At 35.0% G+C, this 27,128-nt stretch overlaps 1 protein-coding gene across 1 annotated transcript in view; it reads left to right on the forward strand.

Annotated features, from left to right (window-relative positions):
* HCN1 (hyperpolarization activated cyclic nucleotide gated potassium channel 1) overlaps positions 1-27,128 on the forward strand; it is a 390,472-nt gene that overhangs the window by 41,306 nt on the left and 322,038 nt on the right. Inside the window, exon 2 of the mRNA XM_011286847.4 lies at positions 6,846-7,269. Coding sequence (XP_011285149.2) covers positions 6,846-7,269 — 424 coding nt within the window. The remainder of the gene's footprint in view (positions 1-6,845; positions 7,270-27,128) is intronic.

The raw sequence follows: 27,128 nt of genomic DNA on the forward strand, positions 1-27,128 counted from the left end.
TAAACTTCTGCTAATTTATAAATACAAGTGAGACACTACGAAAATGCAGAATCTTAGAAACTAAAGGTTTGAGAGAGTTTCAGGTAGGAGGAGTAAACAACACTGTAAAATGCAAGAGTAAATGTACCAATACAAGGCCATTAATGTTGGCAGTTAGAAGATTAACACACAATGAAAAAATGCAGTTGCAGAAGGGGGAGGTAGAAAACCTGTTTACTTTTCCTGGATTGGTACAGATCTTACTACTTTGGTAGGGATTAAATTCCCATTCCATTAGCTCATTTTAATAAATAAGATTAGCTAAAACATATTGCACCTTCTACCCATCTCATATTCTCATTGGGTAAATTGCTATGTTTACTTGAAAACATCTAAATGTCTTCAAATATGGTTTAACTTAGTTTTGTCCATATGTTAGGTTAATTTTTTCCACAGTTAGGATCTTGGGAATGTTTTACTGTGTTAAGAAAGCTAGTATATTTTTGCTTCAAATAGCCTGTATTTGAATTGTCTGTGTTTTCTGTGTTTTTCTGTGTATCTTCACTCCACACTGCCCATAGGCAATAATGTGGCCTTGCAGGATATCAAGGCATTAGAGCAAATAACAGGCTTGATTAAGAAAACTTCTTTTTTTTATATATTTTATTTTTATTTGAGAGACAGAGAGAGAGGGAGGGAGAGGGAGAGAGAGGGAGAGAACATACAAACAAGCAGGGGAGAAGGGCAGAGGGAAAGAGAGAATCTTAAGCAGGGCCCATGCTCAGCACAGCGCCCAATGCAGGGCTCAATCCCATGATCCAGGGATCATGACCAGAGCCAAAATCAAGAGTTGGATGCTCAACTGACTGAGCCACCCAGGCACCCCAGAAAGACTCCTTTGCAAAGCTTAGGAAAGGCACATGTCCTATAAAGTATCAACCCCAATATGAGTATTCTGTAAGTAGTGAGATTTGTAAGGTGATGAAGGATGTCTGAGAACCCCTCAGATCAAAGTTCAGGTATTGGTTGCTGAGATTTGGCAGGGTGAATTGCCACTGATAGTACTATAAAAAGACAGTATTTATGATAAGGCACTTCATTTTTCAACAGATATGTGTCCAAAAATGGGTGAAGGGGAGTGGGAATTATAAGCTTCCAGTTATGAAATGAGTAAGTCACCGGGATAAAAGGTGCAGTGTAGGGAGTGTAGTCAGTAGTATTGTAACAGCATGTTATGAGGCCAGATGGTAGCTGGGCTTGTGGTGAACACCGCATAACAGCAGATAGACTTGTTGAATCACTGTGTTGTATACCTAAAACTCATGTAACATTTTGTGTCAACTGTACCTCAGTTAAAAAAAAAAAAAGATATGTATCTAATCCTCAGGCTATTGGACTTTTAAAAATTGAGTCAGTTTTAAATAAAATTTGAAAAATAATTGCAAGGACTATATGTTTAATAAAATCCAGCTGGATATTCATTTATTTATTTAGATTGATAAATAATTTGGTTTAGAAACATGGCCAAGTTATGGTTCATATCTAAAAATGTAATTTTTAGGAATGAGTCTTAAGTGAGAAATAGGACAGGTTTGTTACATAATTTGACTTCAACCGTAGGTGAAAGAGGAGCCACATATAAATCTGTTATCAAGGATTTAACCAGAAGTTCTTTCCTCCATTCCACTTAGTTACAAATATTTTATTCCATCGGGGGCGGGGGGAGAGTCTTTCATTCAATAGTTAGAGAGACAAATTTAAAGACAAGCACCTCGAGTAATGAAATACGGTAGTTTTAAAATTTTCTTTAAGGCCTTAAGTTAGAAATATTCGGCATCAGATTATTTCAGCTACTACAGGTATTATAAAGGGGAAGGGAAGCCTGAAGGATGATGAGAAACTTTTGTTAGGGAAGTAGGGTTGTCTTTATTTACCACAAGCTTTAGAGGGATACAAGTGGGTAGAAAGAAAGAAAGAAGCATCACTGAATTTTGAATTCTTTAAAGTTTAATATCACAGATCAATCCTTATTATGCTGCTTTTTCTCCTCTAAAAATTCATGGGGAAAATGGATTCTTAACACAAAAAATAATTTCTCAGTGATAATTAAGCTTACAGCTATTAGTGATACATTAATTATGATTGAAATACTATTTTATTTTGTCTCTTTTGTCTACTTTCAGTACAAGGTAAAAATGGTTACCTAGGTAATCTACTGTAATGGTCAAGACTTGTTTTCCAGTGAGTTCCCTCTCTGCTGGTTTTTCAGACAAACTTTCTATATAACAGGTTCTGTACTCTACACTATGCATACATCAATGCTTACAGTCTTCCTGCAGAGAAACTCAAGAGTAGTAGAAGAAGTTCAAGGCAGTTAAATACCCTGCCCAAACCTATGGAGCTAGTAGAACTAGGATTTGAACGCTACTCTGCCTTCAAAGTCCAACTAAGAGCTTTTATAAATGTTGTCTGTATAAAGCAGGGTGAATGGAAGCAGTACACCAAATACAATCCACCAAACCAAGAATCAAATCCAAAACTTCTTTGTTTTCAGGCTTTCTCGCCTCATAATATATTACTAATCTCTGTTTCCTTTTTAATTTGCCTTAATGTCTTCTATGTTATAAAAATCCTCAATTAGTAAAACTCCAGATTTATAGAAATAATAAGTCAAGAAATTATTTGCTACATTAATTACTTTTTGTCTTATAAAAAGGATTACTTTAAATATCCCTACTGAAATGTATGTTTCCAGTCAAAATTCAATTAATTTATCTTCTTAGCATTTGTTATTCTATATACTGTCTACATTCACTGCAGAGGTTAAACAGAAGATAAAATACAGTTTTGAATTTCAGAGGACTTGTATCCATGAGCACTGTATAGAATTGTTGAATCACTATATGGTACATCCGAAACAAATTGTATGTTAACTATCCTGGAATTAAATTGAAAACTTAATAAAATTAGAAAAAAAAAAGAACTTGAACCCAGTAGTGATGGAGGAAATAAAAACAAATAATTAGTAACAAAAGAGAAACAAAAATAAGCATACTGAAAATATATGTTGCTCTGAGGTTAAAAAAAAACAACTAAGAAATTCAGTGTCAGAACAAGGCATGAAGGGTATGTAGAGTGCTAATGGGAAAAGGAATTAATAGAATAGAAGAAACTATCTATTGTACATGTACCTAGGTGAGCATGATGCCAAGGGAAGTGCATGTACTCTCTTGCTTAAGACATGAGGTTCTTGCCATAAAGTGTGAAAGAAAAGGCTGGGAGGGAAGGAAGATGCCTTGAAAACCATGCTGAGTTATTTTTACTTAAGAGAGTCGTTGATTTTTTTTTTTATGTTTATTTATTTTTGAGAGAGAGACAGAGCACGAGCAGGGGAGGGGCAGAGAGCAAGGGAGACACAGAATCCGAAGCAGGCTCCAGGCTCTGAGCTGTCAGCACAGAGCCTGACGCAGGACTCGAACCCACGAACTGTGAGATCATGACCTGCGCTGAAGTTGGACACTTAACCGACTGAGCCACCCAGGTGCCCCAAGAGAGTCATTGATGGTTTTTGACCTGGCAAGTTATGTGTTAGATAAGTCGCTCTGGGACTGATGGGCAGAATTGACCAGATTCCTTAGACAGGAGGCTTGAGTTATTCTAAGCAAGCACTAGTTCTGCCCAAAGTAGATGACAATGGGAACAGAAAGAGGAATTGATAGGAAAGATTATTCCATACTAAGATGTATAGGACTCAGAAATTGAAAATTAAGGAAAAGACTGAGCCTGAGTATTCAAGAGATATTTCAGAGCAAAAAGTCAAGAAAAGAAACTTGTGGGCAGGTAGACAAGAGAGTCTCATGAGGTCACTTTTCAGAAGCATATTCTTTGCTTAAAAAAACAGAAGTTATATCATACTTTTAGAGTGGGTGACAACTGTATTTTCCTTGGCTAGATAAGGAATGAATCCATGTTAGCTCAGGAAAGTGTTATATTATGCAAAGTCTATAACAAGATCTGTGTTTATGTCTGTAAAATAGAGTCAGTGATACTTTAAAAGGAAATTATAAGGTTTAATAGAGCTTTATATTGATAATGAGATTCCTGATGGCTTCAGACCATATTAAGTACCACTAATAAAAAGCTATGGCGTGATAAAAATTATTGCTATAACAATACTAGATGGCACTTTATCCTCTTCATTTCTTCTATTGAGTAAGAGGGATAGAATGTGTTGTTTTTCTTTAAAAATATCTTCTGTCTTAATGAGAGAAATGCAAGAATGTCTGTAAAAGTGAGTATCTTTCAGTGGGCTTCTGGGTGCTCCCCACAAAACTGGATTTCTTTTGGTAAGGAAAGGTAAATGAATACAAAGTAGGCCACCGGCATTGTGTACCACAGTTTGTTATATGCTAGGATGTATGATGTGCATGTATTATTTCATTTGATCTGTATAGAAAACCCTATTTCTATAATAATCTTCATTTTACAGATGAGAAGATTTAAGATGAGAGCATTTAAGTAACTTGTCTCCAAATTAAACAGCTGGTGAGAATTTCTAGTTGAAGATAGTTGCAGTGGGAATTGTAAAGGGCAAATGGATGAATACAACTTATACATAGATATAAGAACCAAGCAGCCTTGGTGACTGATCAAGTGTGAGATTGAACAGATTTAAGGCCAGGAGTCTTCTAGGATTCCTCCGGGGTTTCTGGCTTGCAAATAAGGTATAGAGTTGTTCCATCCCCTGGCATAGGGGACATGTGAGAAATACATATGCAAGGAGAAGATGAGTTTGAGCATGTGCCTGCTGTAAGACATGAGTGTGAGATATGCACGGGGATAGACTTAATAGGCTGCTGATTATGAGGATTAGGAGGCTTACAAGACAGGAATGGACTGGAGGTGGAGCTTTGGAGTCATCAGTTATGAATTAATCATAAAGACATGGATGAGTGTGTGATATTGCTCAAAGAGCATGTGTAGAAGAGAAGATAAAAGAGCTACGCTGACACCCAGCAGCCTTCAAGGGGAGGGCAGAGAGACAAGCTCACAGATGGGACTGATAAGAGTGTCCAGAAAAGTGAAAATCCTCAGGGTACACACGGTTTCATTTTAGAGTTCAATGATGTCACTTCTTTGGGAAATAGCTATTACAATATTGCATCTCCTCTACATCTCTCCTCTGTCCTTGGTGTATTCAGTGGCACATTTTGCATTTCCATTAAAAGAGTAGGAAAAAAAAAGAGAAAATATGTCATTGAAATTGACAGTGCATGATGTATGATTGGCGTGGGTATATGTATACTTGTCTATAAATGCGAAGATAAGTTTTGACACAAGACTGATGAAATCTTCAAACCGACAAGCATTTACTTTTACATAATCCTGGGGGTAGGGACAAGGGGAGAGAAGACCTATTACAGTTCTTTCTTGTACTACTTGTACCTATGAAAGGTATATGCAGTTGTATATCTTGCCAAAATGTAACCCAAGTAGTCTAAGAAGGAGAAGTAATGTAAAATAAAGGTATCTTGGTTAACAGAAATTTCTGTCATAGAAATTTACATCATTTACACAACAAAACTGCCAGAAGAGGATACCTATGACCAGGATGATGTAACTCATATTTCTGGAGACTATTTCATGATGATAGGGTTGTGCTAGTCGATCTGCTTCTTCATGTTTATATGTATAGACTTGTAACAAATATGCAGTCTGTTCACTACAGGGTCAATAGACTTTAAATAACCCTCGTGAAAATAACATTACAATCATCTTCAATGAATTCAATTACACTGTGTTAACCTGGAATAAAGTTCCTGGTTTTCTTCCAATTTTAATATAAGGTGAGATGAGAATGTTTCAAAAGGCAGCTAGTAATCATAAACATGTTGAAAATTAAATCAGAAATTTTAAGGAAGAATTATTTAGAAAAATAGAGGGAATATATTTAAAGTATTTGTTCAATGAAACAGTGGTAAAAGTGCAAGTTTTAAGTAGATTCTAGTTTAAAATCTAGAGTAGTCTCGGGGCACCTGGGTAGTTGAGTCGGTTAAATGTCTGACTTCAGCTCAGGTCATGATCTCACGGTCTGTGAGTTTGAACTCTGTGTCGGGCTCTGTGCTGACAGCTCAGAGCCTGGAGCCTGTTTCAGATTCTGTGTCTCCCTCTCTCTTTGCCCCTCCTCCCACGCATGCTCTGTCTCTCTTACTCTCAAACATAAATAAAACATAAAATTTTTTTTTAAAACCTAGAGTAGTCTGTTCAATTATTTTTAACCTCAGAACAAAATTGGTTTTTCTCATTTCAAACTAAAAAAGAAGGAAGCATAAATATTTGGAGTACTATGAAGCCATGGGCTAGCCTAAAGTTTATGGTTGACCTAATCTTTACTCCTAAGATATAATTTATATTACCAGTATTTTTAGTATCTTAGTGTTTGATTGATTGGTAATTTGACATATAAAGTACTTCAAAGCATCTCTAAAGAGTCTTCCCCGAAATGATTTTTTTTACGGTAGATCTTCTTGTTTTATGCTTCTCCTTTATTTCCATGCATATTACTTGTTAAATATAGGGGAGGTTGTCTTTGTTCTTTTATCAGGTAAATGGAGGATTGAGTGTTCTTGAATTTATCTCTGTAATACTTTATATCAAATAATTTTTAGAATTCTATAAACAATGGATTGCTTTAGGAATATATTAATTAGATTTTCATTTGTAACCATTGAAGGAGTTACCATATTTACAGAACAAACACTTCATTCTTGTACTCATTTATTTAACCATAAGTCATTAAATTTCTTTATGATGGGGCAAAGAATGGTTATTGTCTATTAAAATCTGATTTTTTTTATTTGTTGTAGGTTTTATTGGGATTTAATAATGCTTATAATGATGGTTGGAAATCTGGTCATCATACCAGTTGGAATCACATTCTTTACAGAACAAACAACAACACCATGGATTATTTTCAATGTGGCATCAGATACAGTTTTCCTTTTGGACCTGATAATGAATTTTAGGACTGGCACTGTCAATGAAGACAGTTCTGAAATCATCCTGGACCCTAAAGTGATCAAGATGAATTATTTAAAAAGCTGGTTTGTGGTTGACTTCATCTCATCAATCCCAGTGGATTATATCTTTCTCATTGTAGAAAAAGGAATGGATTCAGAAGTTTACAAGACAGCCAGGGCACTTCGCATTGTGAGGTTTACAAAAATTCTCAGTCTCTTGCGTTTGTTGCGACTTTCAAGGTTAATTAGATACATACATCAGTGGGAAGAGGTAAGACATATCTTTTACTTTTTTCAAGCCACTATATCATGAGATTGTTAACTATCACTTTTAAAATGAACACCTGTGCAATGTGTAATAAGTTTTATGAGATTCAAGAAGAAAAATTCTACTCATTCTTTTTGGTGCATAAGTGATGTATTTGTACCTTCAAAAGATATGGTCAAATACTGGATTTGAATCAACTGAAAAAAATAGTGATTATAAAACATTTGTTTTATGCCAATTAAGTCTCTTTAAAAACAAATCCCCTCTAATCAACAAATGTTTATCCTAACCAATGCAGTCCCTTCTCTACCATGGGAAGTTTCTTTTTATTTAATATGAATACATCAAGTACCATCTTTGAACAAAGATGTGTAGGGTCTGATTGCTAATCTAGTTTGCATCATTAGTTCTGTGAGATAATCTGGTTTATATTTCATCTAACACTAAAATTTCAGAGAATTTGTGTTTGAAGAAAAAACTTTGAAAAAGTATTTCCAAGTTGTATATATAGAGACTAATTTCAGCATAATAATTTGCTCAGTGTTATGCTTTGCCTGTAATTAATTATTATAGTTTTGCCCTATTAATTCGTTTCAAAATACGGAAAAACAGGATACCCTGGGGAGAAATTATTACATAGAAAACACAAATAGTACAGTGCATAAATACAGTGAATCTGGCCAATGTTTTGCTGAAGAGGGCATCTGTTGTTCTTAGGCAGTGTGTGGGTCCTGAAAGGGCTCAGCCAACTGGAGTTTCCAAGGATCTGAGTTAAATGTGCCATCACTGAGCAAAGGAGTTTATGTCCCTAATTCCAGAGTATGCATAATAACCTTTTTGACTTTATTTTCCTTCTAAGTCTGCTTTTTTACATTAATTATAACCTGAATTTTACTGTTTGCATAAAAATGAGGGTCAAAAAGGCCCGGAGTCTCTAAACCAGCACTAATGACAACAGTATACTGGCAATAGATTAGTTATTGCTTTACTCACTACCAAAATGCTTTTAAACATGTTTGGGAAGAATTATGTTTTGGAATTTAGGTTTAAACCAGTCATAGAATAGAAATTCTGTGAACATTCACTCTGCTTTCTGTGAGACAGTAGCTTTGTTTTGTGTGTGCCTGTCAATGACATTTTGGTTCACAGGATTTCAGAAAATGACATACAATAATAAAACACTGTGTAAGACACTGCTGAAAGGCATAAAAATGGGTCATTCTTAAAATATGGATATGGATTATATTCAAAATCAAAAGAAGCACGTTTGAGAAATTGGATTCATCTTGTAATGTGTCTCTATATAGCACATTCCATCTAAAATGTAATAAATGTTTGGTTCTTAAAATCTGTTATACCAGTTTGAGATTAATATCAAATCAAGATGATTATTGATAATAATAGTTAATATTTATTGAGGGCTTATTATATGTCAAATGATATATTGTATTCTTTACATGGATTAGTTCCCTTTCCTAATTTTGGTAGCTTGCCCAGAAAACTGGAGTGGTAAAAGCTGGACCTGGGATTCTAACCTTCTAATCTGACCCCAGGGCAAATGCTTTTAACATTTTATAACATTATATAACAAAACTGTATAGTTTCTCACTATTACATGCATTCTTTCAATGATAAATACCTTAATATTCCACTGTTGTATAGATTGAATAAGAAATTGTAGGAAACTTTTCTTAACAAAGATTGTGTCTGTGCAACATTAGAGTTGAACATTTACCTCTTAAAACATGGTCACAAGCATGTTTTTTTTTTTTTTATGAATATCCTGTAAGAAGAAAAGTCATTGCTATAAATAGCCAGGCAATTAAAAATACAGTGGGCAATGTGACTATTTGCAGTGTCTTGTAGTTTTAACCCAATTACCCTAGGGAGTGGTAGCAGGATAAACAGATGGTGTCCTATCAGATAAAATGGCAGGCCACGCAGTCATAGAAGAGGACACTCCTTACACTGTTGCCCTCTGGTTCCTGGCAGTGGTGACAGGCACCTAGATCTGTGTAACATGATGGTGTTTTAAAGATGCCATGATATAGTTCAGGGTCATCAGCTTTCTGCCATCATTACTATAAAATGCAATTTAATATGCACTTACAGAAATTGGGTAGCCAAACACATTGAGCCTAGAGGTGTGGGTTGGCAAGATCTTTCTTATAAATAAATGATCTTGATGATAAAATGAACCATAAGCTCATTTAAGTGAAGAATGTTTTCTTGATTATATGATGTATGTGGAGAATCACATATATCAGTGATATTTAATGTCTGCTAGTAATACTGTTAAACAGGGAAGAAACAGGAATAATTAATCCAGAATTTGATACAAATTATTTCATCACCTACATGATTCAAACCAAAAGCAGAGAGAAACTTGAATGGTTCCAAAGTGGCGGCTCTTTACCTGATTTTTATAAATGCCACTGGGATGTGTTTACATGTAGAACATACAACAAATAAATCCGAAGAATTTGCTCTGTGAGCATTTGGCATAAGACTGCAGAGGAAGATGTGAGTTCACCCACATGTCTTTGAGTTCTGAGTGTTTTAGTACCAAGCTGGCTAATGCTAAATTCAGCAAATTTGGGGAAGTAATGTGTGAAGTCTGGAAGCTGCCACTGTTCTAAATGAATCATTCCCAAGGAAAGTGGCTGCCTTCTATAGGAAACTGCTTCCATCTTCAATGATGCATTTTTTTTTTTTCGGTCTGAATTAGTTCAACTGAAAAACAACAAGAAGTGCCAAAGCCAAATAAATTAGAGAAATATTGTGAATGAAATGCAGAAACTTTAAAATTTAGCCCTTATGTTACTGTCATTACTAAAGTTGAATGTAGTGGCTAATGTAGAAGGAAAGAGGTGATTTGGCCAACTAATTTCTGAAATACTTGGTGTTAAGGAGTCAGGAGGGAAGTTGTTTTCACAAGGCAATTAGATCAATGGCTTTAGGATGCAAAAGTAGAGAGCTCTCTGATGCTATCCTGAAACTTTACACATGCTAGGTGACATGAAAATCTGTAGCAATTTGGATAAATCAGGCCAGAACATTCCTTTTCCTGTGATCTCCAGAAAACCTAGGTGCATCTTTCCCACTCTTGTATTTTGGTTGAAAAAAAAAACCATCCCCTTAATTCATCATGTTGTTGTTCATGTTATATTTCCAGTAAAGAGGGACTCAAGCCTGGGTGTTATTTTGTAACCCATCACAGAAGCAGCTCATTTTCTGTGAGCTAAAAGAAACAAAGTGAGGAAATCCCCCTCCCCCACCAAATAAAATGGCACATCAGTAGAATTTAGGACCATCCCAAACCCTGAAGAGATAAAAGGTAGATTAAGAGGTTAGTAATGGGAGATTATTCAGTTAGCAAAGGTGAAGTGTTCTAGGATCCTTAAATCCTTCATTTGCTGATGTCAGTCACTTTATCAAAGAGGGATAACCCTTGATATTATTTGAGATTTAGGAAATAGTTATTGAAAAGAGACATATTCTCTGTAATGGTTATCTTTTTTGTAGGATTGTATGTCACATAAAGTGTAAAATCTTCATGCACAATGTAAAAAAAGTGTTGGAAATGCATGACGCTTGTGTAATAAGTATGGCTTTGGAATACAGATGTATAATATTTTATTCTGTATTTCTTATCTCCTGTCCCCTCAATCTTCCTTGTGTAGATTTGAGACATGCCATAATTAAATAAATCCATTTTAGGCTGGAAGAGGGCTTATGGTTCTGATCTTCATATATGTCTGTAGCAATTTCAGATGAATGTCTACGGAACATTGAGATGCTCTTCTTGCAATCAATATTAGATTTTTATGTTAGCTTAGAGGTAGGTTTATATACGAAGTGTGTTTAAAAACAGAGCATTAATAAGGAAATTTATTCCACAGGGAGCTGATGCAGACTGTGGTTTCTGTCTTTGGTTAATTTTAGCATTCTAATTGGTTTAGATTAGAAACTAACTCTTGCTATAAATTGCCTATCTATAATTACACAATACATACTCTAACTACTTTCATTTTTTAAGAAAACACATCGAACTCTAAGATTTGCTGTAAGCAAACACCAGTATTTTCCTACACTTACCCCCCAACTAGAAGTAAGAGAGACTCGATTGCCTATCACATCAAATCTGTGTTTCTTTGCTGTGCCTTCAAGGCTCTCCAGCAAACTGTTCCCCCATCTCACCACTGTCACTTCACATTTGTACCCAACAACTCTCTCCTGTTTGTGTTTTAGTTCTACAGTGCTTGCAGAGAATGGTTCTTTCTGCTTCTGCAGTTTTGCATGTGCCACACCTCAGATGTGGAAAGCTTTTTTCTTTTTTTCTGTCATTCTTTTAAAAACTAGGCTGAATCTCATCTCCAGAAAATATTCGACCTGGAGGGACTGGGCTGTAATGGTCAGTGCCTTTAATTTGGGTGGTTTTACTGGCCCTTCTTGCATTTGTTCATGCAGATAGCTTCGTTGCTAATGCTTATTTATATGCATTTTCCTTTTCTTTTGCTGGGTATAGGCGTCTATAGGGAACAGTCCTTGTCAACTTTGCCTTTGACTCTCCTTGTACACTGGTACAGAGTTCTGAAAGGTTATCAGAGCATGCCTGTCCCCTAAATACATGGCAGTCCTCCATGTTCTAAATCCATTAAATAATTGCAAGGGAATATTCATTTTTTACTCCCAAGCAATTACTGAGTAGCTCCTATGTGCAGATGCTTCATGAGAGAATTCAAAGCAGATCCCAGCTTTCCAGCTTTGTAGGAAAAACAGACATGTGAGCAAATAATCACAGATGGTGTGGTAAGTGGCAGAATAAAGGAGGGAGTGAACAACAGAGGGTTTTTTTTTTTTTTTTTTTTTTTTTTTTTTTTGCACAAGAAGAGAGGCTCACAGTTATCTGAACTGAGTTTCAAAGCTGGAGTCTGAATTCCCAAGCTGACTGAATGGGAAAGGGAAGGGCATTCCAGTGAGATCTGAAGGACAGGCAGCCTGGCTCCGACAGCAGTTCCATATCTCCAGAATCTAGGTTGTAAAGGGAGTGAGTTTGGAGCTATAGACATGAATTTGTGCTAATGATGGACCTAATAAGGTGTCATTGAGGCATTTAGGTAGAGGGGGTGCATTTTAGAGTGCTGCAGAATGAAGGGGATTAGAGACCACTGAGGATGGACTTAATAATACCAGTTAGGAGGGGCACCTGGGTGGCTCAGTAGGTTGAGTGACCTACTTCGGCTCAGGTCAAGATCTCACGGTTTGTGAGTTTGAGCCTCACATAGGGCTCTGTGCCAACAGCCCAGAGCCTGGAGCCTGCTTCTGATTCTGTGTCTCCCTCTCTCTCTGCCCCTCCCCACTCATGCTCTGTCTCTCTCTGTCTCAGAAATAAATAAACATTAAAATAATCATAATAATACTAGTTAGGAGACAAATGTATCACACATTTGCCTACATCTATGCAGCAAGTGTGCTATTTAGTTTTCTAGAGGGAGATTTAACTTTTACAAGTATTCTTGCCCTTGAAATGTTTGTAGCAATAGTAAAATATGAGATGATCTTATATGAAGTCTTTTTTAATGTTTTATAATTTCAGTGTCAATTATAATTGATATAATGAATATTATCATATATAATATATATATCGTATATAATATATATAATGAATATTATCGTATATAATATATATATTATATCACATATAATATATATAATGATATATAAATATATGTGCTATATTAGTATGTATAGCACATGTACTAATATTAATATTATTGATATAATTGTATTTGAGATTTGTATTTCGCATCACCAGAAACATGGTGATGTGAAATGAACCCTATACTGGAAATTAGTATATGTAGGACTTCATTCAGATTGTGTGCCTTTCATTTTCTATTTAATCTAGGGAGAAGCCCTTACAGTGAGTGATTCATGCCTATAAACTTGATGGAAAGTTATGAAGTTCAAACGAAATGAAATGCATGTATGTATGTGTGTATACACACACATTCATAAGATTCATGATGCCATCTTTCTCACATTAACACATTTGCTGACATTGACATTATTACCTGTGTGTGGTGAGTTGCTTAATACTTTCTGCAGGCAAATATTGATTCTGCTAAAGACCACTAGGTGTCCTCTACTGGTTGTGTTACCTCAGGGTTCTATATTCTAAAAAAACAAAATTGTCTTCTTTGGCAATTGTTCACTTACACTCTCTTAAAATCACCTAATTCTTGGCTGTTTATGTCTAGGTAAAATAGATGACTATGGCTATTCATATATGCAAAAATAATTTCTCTTTCCCTATACTTTCTCCTCAGGTTAAACAAAGAGTTTATGTTCTTTCTTTAAGGAATTATTTTTATTCTGAGAGAATTGTTTTCAATTATTATACTGTGTATTTTCTAAGATGATATTTTAACAGATACCCTGAAGTTCTAAAGTACAATGTGAAAAGCTCTATTTGGGTATGAAATGTTGTGAGGCCAAGACAGTTAAGTAGAATTAACAAAGTATGCGTGGGTATACGTCTGTGTGTGTGAGAGGTGAGATACGTGATTTTATGAACACTCTTTGTTAGTGCCCTATAGCACACCTATATAATTCTGATGCTTTGGACATGGAATTCTCAGTTTCATGAAAAACAAGATCATATTTGAAATGTTCAGACCTTTATTTTAAGATTAAAATTCTAGACTTTATTAATGTCCTGTTATGGGCCCAGCCTGTGTTTCCATTTTGCACGTTTTTATACACTTCCATGGCTGTATGTTGATAATAGCCAGACACGTATCCAAAGCTTTAAAATCACATACCTCCTATCTCAAAGTCTACACAAGTGCGTGACGTCTCTATAAAGATATCTCTTGAGATCCTCAAGCTCAGTATGTCCATTTCCCTTTCAAGTGTTCTCCTTCTCTGTTTCTTTTTACTCAGTTAAAATCTCAGCGGTATCCTTGACTTCTCCTTTGCTTTCAATCTCTGTAGCTAGCAATAACCAGATCCTATTGGTTCTACTTCTTGAAGGCGGTTTGAATTCTCATACTGTATCCCTGAATCTTCTCTATCTTCATCCTAGTTCAAGCCAACACCAGTCATCGCTCATTTTTTATATTTCTCATTTTATAATAGACTAATTACTAGACTTTAAAATTCACCCTTGCTTGTCTTCCCAAGACCTCAAAAGTGCTATTTTTAAAGAGCAAATATTACTATGTCATCTACCTACTGAAAATGTTTCTATGATTTTTCATTACTATTAGGAAAAAATCCAAAATTCAAGGTCCTTTGAAATCTGAGTCTTTTTATTTGAGCCTGGGAAACTACTTGCTCCTTATTTTTTACTATGCTGGACTTCTTTATATGCTGTTTTAAGACCTTACATATGTTGTTTACTTTTCCCAGAATTTTGTTTCTTTGGCCAACCCAGTTTATCCATCACATTTTGTTCCTTTAATGTTGACTTTAATTTAAACTTCTTTGGGGTAGAAATACCTAATCTCTCAGGTAATGTGAATTCTATCTATAATATCCTGGCATAGCCCATGTGCTTTTGCTTTATAACACTCATCACTTTTGTAATTTCTCTTCAATGATGCTTTTCCAACTATATATTAAATTCCAGAAGTGGGGGAAAGTCATAAATTTCTTGTATCTTTAGTTCCTAGCAGAGTGTCTGGAAAATAATAAGGCATAGGAACACTTGCTAAATGAGTTAGATTATGCCCTCAAGGAAATTTCAGATTAGTAGGAAAAGCAAACATGTAAATAAACAGGCAAGCAAAACACTAGAGTGTCTTGAATCCAATATTAGAGGCAATTATAGTATAGACAACAAAACAAGAGAGACAGATGCATTATGAGAGTGTGGTGGAAGGTCGAAGAGAAGCTCTAAATAAGGCTTCCTAGTCATGACAACTTTGAAAACTAAGTTTGAAAGTATATGTCCTTCCAAGTGGATAAGCCTGGGAAATATTCCAAGGGCATTTAGAAATCATGAATAAAATCAATCAAGTTCTTCCTTTATAGATGGAGATGATAATAATTTTCTGCCCAATATCATAGAATTGTATAGAGTCTCCAATGAGGTGTTATTGTTGAGCATACTTTGAAACCAGAAAGTTTATAGAAATGTAAATTGTTGTTATCACAAAAGTTGCTACTAGTTTAAAATATGAAAAATCTCAACAGAGAGTTCGACTGTTGGCTCTTTAATGTGCTTACTGCCTGTCCATACATTGGAAGTATTATAAACACTATTATGGATTACTTCCGCCTGAAATATACTGAGTATAGAATTGAAGTAGCAAATAAATCAAACAATTTAGGTCAAAGTGCATTTAGCCTCACATTTATCTGACATAATTTTTCTAGAAAAAATGTTTCCATTTTCCCTTCCATTGTGCACACAGTTACAACATGTATTATGGCTACTGCTATTTTAGACTCATCCACCTGCTGTTAGAGTGAAAACTGGGAATGCCATTTGTTCATGAGTATCGGACACAAAATTTATGATGTGATTCTGGTTTAAACATGAATTCTGGTTCAAATTCCAGAGTGTTCATAATAAACATGTGTTACTTTAATTATCTAGGTAATTATCTCAGTTGAATAGGTCACTTTTGTTGGTCCTGTATACTGTGGTGCACCTGTCTACAAGCGAGAAAGGTGTGATGAGATATGACATAAATTGGAAGATGTTACAGTGCCACCCAAGAATATTTTATTGTTATAAATGATTAAATGAAATTAAACTACCTTCTGAAGGCAATGTCAAATATACTTATCTAATCATAAAGAGAGAAATGTGTGCTTTTTTATTGTTAGTTTATAACAAACCTATTTTTTACTTTAGGTACAACATCAAAGAGGTTTTTTTTTATTAATTTGAAGTATTTTAGGAAACAAAATTATGTTTGCCTTATGTCAAAAGTAGTAGTTGATACCTGCTTCACTGAGCAAAGCATAGTAATTGAGGTACATTAGAAATTGTCACAGAAAGTCAGTTTTCTTAACTCACTTATAACTGTAATGAAGGCTCAAGAATAAATAAAATTAGAATCCTCAATCACACTGGATAATGGCTGAGAAAGACCTACTTTGACTACTCTTTCTGTCTTGCTGACGTATTCACTTTAGATTTTGTATTAGAGGAGTCGCGTCTTAGTGTGAAAACGAAATACATTTGGTTGGTTATATAATTCTGGTGGCTATTTTGAGTTAAGCCTGCCATTTAGGACATTTTTTTAAAAGAGGGTTAAAGGGGTCAAAATCTTTTCTTATTACATCTTAAAGTGAAAGTAGACATTGAGTAAGGATTCCGGAAGCTAGTCCCAAGATTCTATATAATTTAAAGCAGTTGCAAAGAAAAAGAATAGCTGTTTTGAGATCATCTTATTCGTCAGGAGTGGTGAAATCAAAAAGGATTTCCCAGTAAGATTGGTCATCAAGTGTGAATTTTGCAATAATGTGCTAATTATCTGAATGTGCTACTTTTTTTGTCATTACTGTTGTGGACATATGAGTTCGGTGGACATATGAGTTTGGTGAACATACAAAGTAAAGGAAGTTTAGCTTAATTAAAATGAAAGTCAGGAGTATGTTGTACAATTTATGTTTAGATACCATCCTCTCACTTAAAAAAAATATGGCCAATGACTTCTACTTGGCCTATATGGTTGTTTTAATAATTGAAGAGAAAATTCATGGGAAAGGACTTTGTGCACTCTACTGTGGAAAGTCTAAAGAGACTTATTAATTTAATTTGAGATATAATTTTTATCATATAAATTAACTTAAGATGTAATTAGCTAGTCAAATTATTTCAATGATTTTTTTCATAGAATTTATGAAAGAATAAAATTCTTACCTTCCTGAATATTGTAGATCATAGCAGAGAGTAAAAGGTAGAGTTTGGACTGTGGCAGCGTGTGCTTTGAAATTTAGAATCCAAGGGCTATAACTGACTAATAATATCTAACAAAACTACTTGGAGTATCAGTTAACTTTGTGGAGGTTACAGTGTTTGAGTATGGGAAGCAGTTCTCCATTATGTGAACATATTCATCTCCGTGACACTGAGGAGAAGCATAATAAATGTCCAGAACAGATGCTTCTAGTTGACTGGGAGTGAATCATAAGTATACAAGTGTACAAGTTTTAATAATATTGTACAATTAAAATGCTTCCCCTTTTTATTTAATCTGAAATTCAGAGAAATGCAGTCTTCGCTAGTCCTTAACCTGGTAGAGGATGACCTCCCCTCCTTCCTCTGGCATGTATTTGCTGTAGAAGCAAAATAATTTTAGAATGACAGATATTACCAAAAGAAAATGCTACTAATTTGTTAGGGAAGGGTTACTGAAGAACTTCTAGATTTATGATCATTTAGGCTCACATAAATTATTACCTTTAGAATAATATTAGAACATGTATGGATTCCAAAAGTAGTATATGTATTTCCTCTTCTGACTTTCAGGGCCAGGTTATCAGTAATAGACTTGAAAGTACTAAATGACTGATGAGTCATTTTTATGGCTTTTTCAGCTTGAAGAGTATCCTATAGACCTTCAAATATACTCAAACATTACCAAATAACATTGTAGCAGGCTACTGGTTGGCGGGTGGAGAGAGTAATTCTTGAATAGTAGAGAGCAATTCTCTATACAAAAAAGATAGATATATGAATATGTGTATCATAACTTGAGTGAGAGGTGCCTTTGTGTGAGAGACGGGCTCTACAGGCTGTAAGAAGTTTAGTTGGGCTGCACAGGAGACAGGGAGACATCAGAAGGCAATTAAGAAAAAATATTTTACAGTTTTGCTGAAGTCTTTCCTTGTTGCCAAATTATCAGTATTTGCCTAATATCAAAGATGAATGTTTTAGTGTTTCTAAGTGTTACTGCTGGACTTTTACCAACTAAATCAACCATCCCCCTTCCGTTTAATAGAATTGTTATTTCAGATGTTCCAAAAATCTCCAAAGTCTTGAAATTAGAAAAGTGACTCTGTGGCTTCAGATTAAAAAAAAATTTCCAGTTAGCACATGTTCTAGCAAAATGCTACTGTTTTTGAAAGAATTCTGTTCAGTAGCGTATTTCTTAAATGTATGATTCTATATATCCAGTTAAACACTGTGTATGTAATATATACTAACTCTTCTAAATAAAAATAAGAGACTAGGTGGTTAGATACTTACCTGACTTCTCATTTGCCAACTTCATGTCTTTATATGATTACCAAGTATAGTATTTCATATATATTAAATGACCATCCACCACATGCTAAGCACTGTACTACGTACAGGAGTATAAAGATAGATAATCCACAACCATGGCTAAAAGTGATTTTGTAATCGAGTGGAGGGGTTAGAAAAGGACATCAACGCTCATAACAGATGTGTGAATTCTTATCTATTGGAAATTGCTGAATGGAAGATTTTAATAATGATTCTAAGGCTATATCTCATTTCAGTCTGAATCACAAAGCTCGATCAATTCATAAAGTTGCTAATGGGAGCAGGAGTATGGAGTGGTGGTATCTGGACCAAGTATCTGCCATCCTTTGATTAGTCATTAGAAACAAAAAGGGCTATTAAATACCACGTGTTACTAAAATGTGAAATCTGCCGAGTTTTACAAACCAAAAAAAAAAAAAAGCACTTTTATTTAATATAATACTAAAACCGCATTGAGTTTGCAAAATGACTTCCATACTGGAATAGGAAATATTTCATTCAAATCATTGAAATTTGTGAAAGACTCCTAAATATTGAAAGTTTTTTTTAAGAAGAAAGACAATATATTTAAATTTCATACACAGTATTATAACATCTGTAATTAGTGAGAGAATTTAGCAAAAAAGAACCTAGATTCTCTCTCTTTCTCTCTCTTTTCTATAGTACAGATGCTCTTGCATGGGACTCCTAACTAGAAAATGTGTTATTCCAATTAAATGAATGATCCTTAAGAAATATCAAGAAGCTAAACTGTATTCGGGACCTGAATGCCCAACAGCAAATCAGCTGTTCTGTAAATATGGAAACACCCGCTCTATTCAGAATGCTTGAATTGTGTCCACATTCTGTGCATAAGTATCATGTTCATCTTTGTGCCTCCTAGTTCCTGCCCCTGCACTGAGTGACTTGTAGTATGGATACCTGCAGATACTGCTGCAATTTTCTTTCCTGATGAACCCTTGTGTTGATAGAGTCTACCTACAAAACAAATGTATTCTTTCCATCAAAGGCTGTTCTCAAATATCCCTTCAGTGGTAAGACTATTTATTGATGTTGTTTTTATTATTGTGGTGGTGATGGTGGTTGTCAGTCTTGTTGAGAAGAAGCAGGCCAGTGAAATTACCCTGAGTCTCGGGCTGGATAATACTATCTGTTCTTCAGAGAAGTGAGGAGTCAGATGTTCTAGCTGTAATGATAGATGTCATGATAGAAAATCAACTCCTTTCTCTGCTTCCTGAGAAAGCGAAGTCCCTCCAATATCAATTCCTCTTATCCCCTTTACTTCTATGGAAGCAGGAATTTTTCCCTGTCCTCCCTCTGTCACATCTCCCATTAGAAGGTTTGCTAACAATGAGTGTAAACGAAATCTCTGTTAGTAATTTTTTTTACAACTGTGAAAAAAGAGACATAATTCTCTTATCAGGAGACACACACACACACGGGAGAGAGAGCCTTAGCATAGGGTCAGGGCATCCTATTTGAGGACTTTGGGTACTATCTATTTCATTATCCCTTCAACTGAGGAATGGAATATTGGGGGTGAATAAGTCAGTGTGATACACTCCTTAGATGGAGAACTATTGATTTTATCTATTCATTAGTTGCTATATTATTTTATTTCTGCCTTTCAAAACGGATAAAAGTTGTATGGAAAAAAAAAGGTCATTAACGAGATGATTAAATTCAAAATAGAATACTTCCAAATTGGCAAAATAAGTTACTTAACTTGCAAGACCAAAGATATCAAGTTAATTATTTTTCCTTTCTACCTAATATAGATATCCAGACGATATTTATTTTATTCAATTATTTTATTTGACACGGAAAGTAAATGACTGCTTCAGGTTAAAAACTACAATTTAAATGTGATACAATTTTACACATCCTATAAACATTTTATTTTTTTAAGATTTAAAAAAAATGTTTATGTATTTATTTTCAGAGACAGAGACAGAGAGGGGCGGGGAGAGACAGAAGAGAGGGAGAGAGAGAATCCCAAGCAGGCTCCATGCTGTCAGCACAGAGCCTGATGAGTCTCCGTCTCACAACCATGAGATCAAAACCTGAGCTGAAATCAGGAGTTGGACGATTAACCAGACTGAGCCACCCGGGCTCCCTTATAAACATTTTCTTCGAAATTATGCTATTAAATTTTTCCTAGGAAAAAAAAAGTGTTCAGTATATTTTTCTAAAGAAAATAATCAGGGGCGCATGGGTGGCGCAGTCGGTTAAGCGTCCGACTTCAGCCAGGTCACGATCTCGCGGTCCGGGAGTTCGAGCCCCGCGTCGGGCTCTGGGCTGATGGCTCAGAGCCTGGAGCCTGTTTCCGATTCTGTGTCTCCCTCTCTCTCTGCCCCTCCCCCGTTCATGCTCTGTCTCTCTCTGTCCCAAAAATAAATAAACGTTGGGAAAAAAAAAAGAAAATAATCAAAATAATTTCCTCACAGTTCAGTCATGCAGGCATGTAACTGTTACAAACTTGGGGCTGCCAAACGAAATCAAGGTGTCATTGAATTTGGGAGAGGGTTTCCTTAGAGTGTTCCCCTTGTGCTCTAACAGTTTTTAGAAATCTTGTTCGGTATTTCCTAGTGTGTGGTTTGTTGTGATGGTTTTGTGGAGACGCAATTTTGTTTTTGTTTTTTAGTATTGAAAGTGTTACCACTCAGTCCAGGGTATCTTGGTAGCTTTTTGCAGGGATGTCTGTATGTTGTTCCACTACATACCCATCACAGGTAGGCGAGCAGTCTTGCTCCTTGTTGCCTGGAACCTGGATGCAGACGGATGAGGCAGGTCCCATCTTGATCACTGCGAGTCATTTTCACAAGGAAATAAAAGCTGTGTAGGGTCTTGATGGACAAGATCAGATCAGTAAGTGATCTGACCCCAAGGTGATACATATTACTTTCCATAACTCTTTGGCTAGAAATTGTCGCCTCACCTCATCCAGTCACGAGAGAGTCAGGAAAGACAATCCACTATGGACCTGCGAGGCAGCGAGCTACAGCTACATGTTTAACAATAGTACTTTAGGCGTTGGAATAGCTGAGAGATGGAGGCAGAGTGTGTTTCAGATGGGTTACTAGATTGGCCTGTGACTAACTTGCATTAAACTTGAACCTATTCACAGTAAAGTCATGGACTTGCTTGACCGTCCCATTGTTTTTCTCTCATGGATATTTTTGGTTTTAGACAAACAACCATCTCACTAGTGATGAGGTCATGATGGAGGAAACATGCTATACCTTCCTATGATATAGTCACTATATCATTTATTAAGTTATTCATTCTTTGTTTTGTTGAATAAATATATTATGGACTCATAGTATGTGCTATGCATATAGATTACAAGAGTACACACACAGAAAGAGCTTCCATTATTAATTAATGTAGAGTCGAATCATATAAGTAGAAAGGAATTGAAATATAGTGTGCTGTGAGGGAGGAAATGACAGAGTTCTCTGTGAAGATGTATCACACTTTTGGGACTAGAGAAAGCTTCCTGCAGGAAGTGATCTCTGAATTGAGACTTCTAAGATGCGTAGGACTTAATGAAAAAAAGTAAGAGAATGATGTCATAACCAAGGGAGTATTTCTTAAGTGCAAAGACATTTAAGAGTGTCTTTAAGTAAAGCCTACATAGTCCACATAGCTTGAATAGAGAGAGAAGTTGGAAAGATAAACTGGTATTTTGGAAGTCAAATTTAAGAGTATAGTCTTTATCCTGAGGACAGTAAGAAACATTTGAATGGTTTTAAGCAACAATGTGATACATTTATTTCACAAATGTATAATGCTTACTCTGAAACTATATGTTCTTCTAAGAACTTCCAAATATTAATTTAATTAATCCCCTCGAAGAACCCTATGTAGTAGGTAGTATCATTATTTCATAAACAAATGAAGCTGAGGAACAAAGAGATGAACACTGCCTAAGTTGCACTAGGCTAGTCAATGACAATGCCAGGATTCAAATCCATGCAAACTGCATGGTCCAAAGTCTTCACAAACAGGTCTTGCCCTCTCTCTCCTGTATTGCGTAGATGTAAATGTGACTGAAAACAGCATACAAAAAGAGGTTTGTAAAAAGAGGCAGGTAAGATTTCTGGTAGGTCATCCATTAAGTGTCATTGCTATAATTTAGACAAGAGATGAGATAGGGTGACAATAGTGCTACTATCATGTGACGTCCTTCCTGAGTTCACACAGTGCTTAGAAAGCTGATGGACATTCCTTTAGGCATCAGGGAACAGGCACTTACTATGGATGACTCCATCAGAGATGCCTCTTGGGTATATCAATTATAAAGCAATCTTTATTTTACTTAGTTTTTGTAAGTGAACTCAACCTTAATAGGAATTTAAATCACTCTATTAATGCAAGTACTGATTTCCAAGCTTCAAAACATCAGACTTAGTGTGAGTTTAATAATTTATTAAATGTGGATGGGTATTTGCATAATTTAATCTCCTAGCCTCCACATTAAAAAGAATTACAATGCTTAATTTTTTGACTTTGGCCCAATCAAGTAGAGCACAATAAGTGTTATGAATATATGATATAATTGGAATATTTTTTTTACAAGAAGACTTTATTGTACTTGAAATTTGGAGAACACCAGAATTATACAGACATTGAGAGTGCTTCATAATGTATCCATTATCCTTAGAATGTGTTACTTTTGTTTGGATTTCATTTTTCAAACAATTCATTCTTTAAAAATACTTAAAAATCAAACACAGTTCTTAGCCTATTGGTGAATGTTGCTACTGTTATTATTTTTTTAATCGTTTTTTGATTCTATGCCTTGTTCCAATTCATTTGTATTTATTTTATGGCCTAGAATAGGGCTATCTTAGTGAATGTCCTTATATGTACTTAAATATATACACTTTCTGCTGTTATTGGTTAGAGTGTTCTATCATCGACAACTGACAGTGGTAATTCTAATCATTTATATCCCTACTGATTTTTATGATTGCTTGTTCTGGCAATTCTTGAGAGAGAGAGTAAAATATGCAACTATCATTTTGGATTTGTCCATTTCTCCTTTTAGTTCTATCAGTTTTTACTTTATGTACTTTGAAGCTGTGCTAGGAGTTTTTTTTTAAAGTAATTTTTAATTTTTTTTTATTTATTTTGAGAGAGAGATCACAAGCAGAGAAGGAGCAGGGAGAGAGGGAAGCAGAGAATCCCAAGCAGGCTCCACGCTGTCAGTGCAGAGCCCAACATGGGGCTTAACTCACAAACTGTGAGATCATGACCTGAGCTGACATCAAGAATCAGCCACCTAACCAACTGAGCCACCCAGGCGCCTCTGTGCTATGAGTTTTATACATTGTGAAGATGGTCATGTCCTCTTGATGAATTGCTCTTTTATCACCATAAAACGAGCCTTTTAATCTTTAATATCTACTTTGATGTAAATATAACCACTTCATCTTTTTAATTAATATTTGTATACCCTTTTCTACCTTTTATTTTCAAGCTGTGTTTTTATTTTCAAGTATCTTGTAGACAGCAAGTGGTTAAATCTTGCTTCTGTTTATAAAATCTAATCTCTGCCTTTTAACTGAAACCATTTACATTTAATGTTTTGATTGCTATCTTTGGGTTTAAATCTACCCTCTTAGTAATTGTTTTCTATCTACCCATATATATTTTATTTGTTTCTTTTCCCTTATTTCCTTGTATTTTAATATTTTTTATGTTTCTATTTTATATCCACTATTGAATTAGTAACGATCCCTCATTCTTTCCTAATGCTTGTCTAAGATTTACAATATGTATATTGAGCTTATCACAGTCTACATTCAAATAGTATTATACTATTTCACATATAGTATATTTCCAGTGTCCCTTTGTTGGCTTTTGTGCTATTGTTTACTTCTATGTTCATTATAAATCCCACATTATGTTGTAATTATTTTTGCTTTAAATAGTTGTCTTTTAAAATATTTTTTTAAAGAGTTTAAAAATGCCTTTTAATGCTTACTGTTACCATTGTTTTTCATTCCTTTGTGTAGGTCTAAGTTTTTATCAGGTTTCATTTTTCTCCTACATGAGGAAGTTCCTTTAATGTTTCTTGTAGTGCTGGTCTGCTGTTTGAATTCTCTCAACTTTTGTATGCCTGGTACTCATTGTTTTGTCCTGAGTTTTTAAAAAGTATTTGTGCTGCATATAGGGTTCTAGGAAGGCTTTTTTTTTCCTTTAACACTGTAAAGATATCACTCGATTTTTTTCTGCATGCGTTGTTTCTGATGAGAAATCTGATATTCTTCTTTTTGTTCCACTGTAGGTTAATGACTTTTTTCTGTGGCTGCTTTTGAGATTTTTCTCTTTATCCCTGCCTTTCAACAATTTGATTTTTATGCGCCTTCGTATGGTTTTCTTGTTTTACTTGGAGTTTGTTGATTGGATCTGTGGATTTATAGATATCGTCGAATTTGTAAAAATACCGGCCATCATTTCATTGTATATTTTCTGTTTCATTTACTCTTTCTTAATCATTCTTTTTTTTGGCCTTTGTAGCAAATTCATATTCTGCTCAGATCAATATTCAGCCAAAGACTCAAAGGAATCCCTCTGCTGATCTTTGAGTTTTCTCTCTGTGCATCTCCTTCAGCTCTGGTATTTTGCCTTACCATGACCTCTCTGTCTCTCCCATCTGTCTCTCAACTTTGTGAGAATGCTAAGCTCTGTTTGGATTCTCTTTTTCTGCACTGTGCTCTGGAAATTCTTTCTAGACAGGGAGCTGGTGCAAGGTTAGGGTTCACCTTCTTCCAGGGATGATTATTCTGTGCTGTCTGTGATCCAGTATCTTGAAAACCAATGTTTCATACAGTTTGTTAGGTTTTCTAGTGGCTTAAAATAGGGAGGGAAGCTCAGTCCTTGTTATTTATTCCATTATGATCAGAAAGCAGGATGATATAGCTTGTTTCAAAATAAAGAATATTTTATAGAGAGATTTTTCATTTCAGAGATAGGTATGACATAATTTGAAACAACAAGATCATCATAATTTTTGCATTTATATGGTATGATAACTTACATTATTTTATGGATGTAACTAGATTGTGATATATGACATACTTTGTTTTACAGTTATATCTGTATAGAAGGACCAGGCAAACAGAAAAATGTGTACATCATAAAAAAACTTTTTCATGGAAAAAGTAAAGATCATTTAACTGACCTTGCATGCTTCATACCATGCTTAACTAGCCATGATTAGGCTTAAATGGTAGTCATTTAAAGTCTTAACAACTAGTTTGCTCAATTCTGGCTTCTACACCTGGGATTCCCAGAGCTTTGGGTTAGCTTCACCCAGTGCATTCAATCAGCATAGGCAGTTTGCATACTAAACATAAGACACTCCCCTTTTGTGTACAAAAGATTCCAAAAATAATTCTTGGTCATAATAAAAAGTAACACTTGGGGTTTGGTATATCATCTTGGACATTCTGGAAGAGGCACATGAAAAATCAAAACTATTTCCCCCAAGAATACAAAATATACTCAGGTAGCCTGGGGCCTTATTGTTTTTCAGTTATTGAACAATTTTATTATGATAGAATAACAGAGCATTTTAGTTATCTCTCACCACTTTTAGTGGGAGACAATGTGAGGTAGTATGATAGCCCTGGCTAAAATTTTTTTCATTCCATTTCTTTAACTCCTACTTGCAAAGCAAAAATTTTACTGTGTTTTCATTTCTGATACTAATAACCCTTTTCAAAACAGACATGGTTGTAGCTAATTCTTAACCTCATTCTTGTGATACTTAAGGGAAGTGGTTTTAATTTCAATCAAGTGGATCTGCCAATATAGAATACTTCAGGGTAAAAATGTATGTAGTGAGTGTAGTGAATGTATAAAGTTACGTAGTAAATAAAAGGAAAAATAATCAAGAATATGTTTTATGTGTCTAGGTAGAAATGTACATATACCTTTTTGGTGGGCACCTGGGTGGCTTAGTCAGTTAACCATCCAACTTCAGCTGAGGTCATGGTCTCACAGCAGTGAGTTTGAGCCCCTAGACAGACTCTGTGCTGACAGCTCAGAGCCTGGAGCCTGCTTTGAATTCTGTGTCTCCGTCTTTCTCTGCCCCTTCTCTGCTCATGCTCTGTTTTTCTCTCTCTCAAAATAAATAAACATTTAAAAAATTAAAAAAAGAAATGTACATATACCTTTTCTTGCCCCTTTGTAGAAAAACAAATGATGAACCCCTCTAGAGTTAAAAAATACAAGATTTCATGTCTGTAATTACAGTGGATTTGAGAATAGCAAATCTTTCTAAGCTTTGAACTTTTCTCAACAAAGTGTGAAATTTTTCAAACATTCAGAAATATTGAAAGTTTTACAGTGAGCACATATATTTCCTACCTCAATTTTAATTTAACATTTGCTAAATTGCTGTGTAATATATGTTTCCTTCTATTCTCATATCAATTTTGTTCTTTGACACATTTCAAAGAAAGCTGCAGACCACAAGAAACATTTTGCACAGAATTGCTTTCTTTTTTTTTTAATTTTTTAAATTTTTTTCTTTTTTTTAAATATATGAATTTTATTGTCAAATTGGTTTCCATACAACACCCAGTGCTCATCCCAA

This window comes from Felis catus, chromosome A1, assembly GCF_018350175.1.
Source record: "Felis catus isolate Fca126 chromosome A1, F.catus_Fca126_mat1.0, whole genome shotgun sequence".
Taxonomy (NCBI): Eukaryota; Metazoa; Chordata; class Mammalia; order Carnivora; family Felidae; genus Felis; species Felis catus.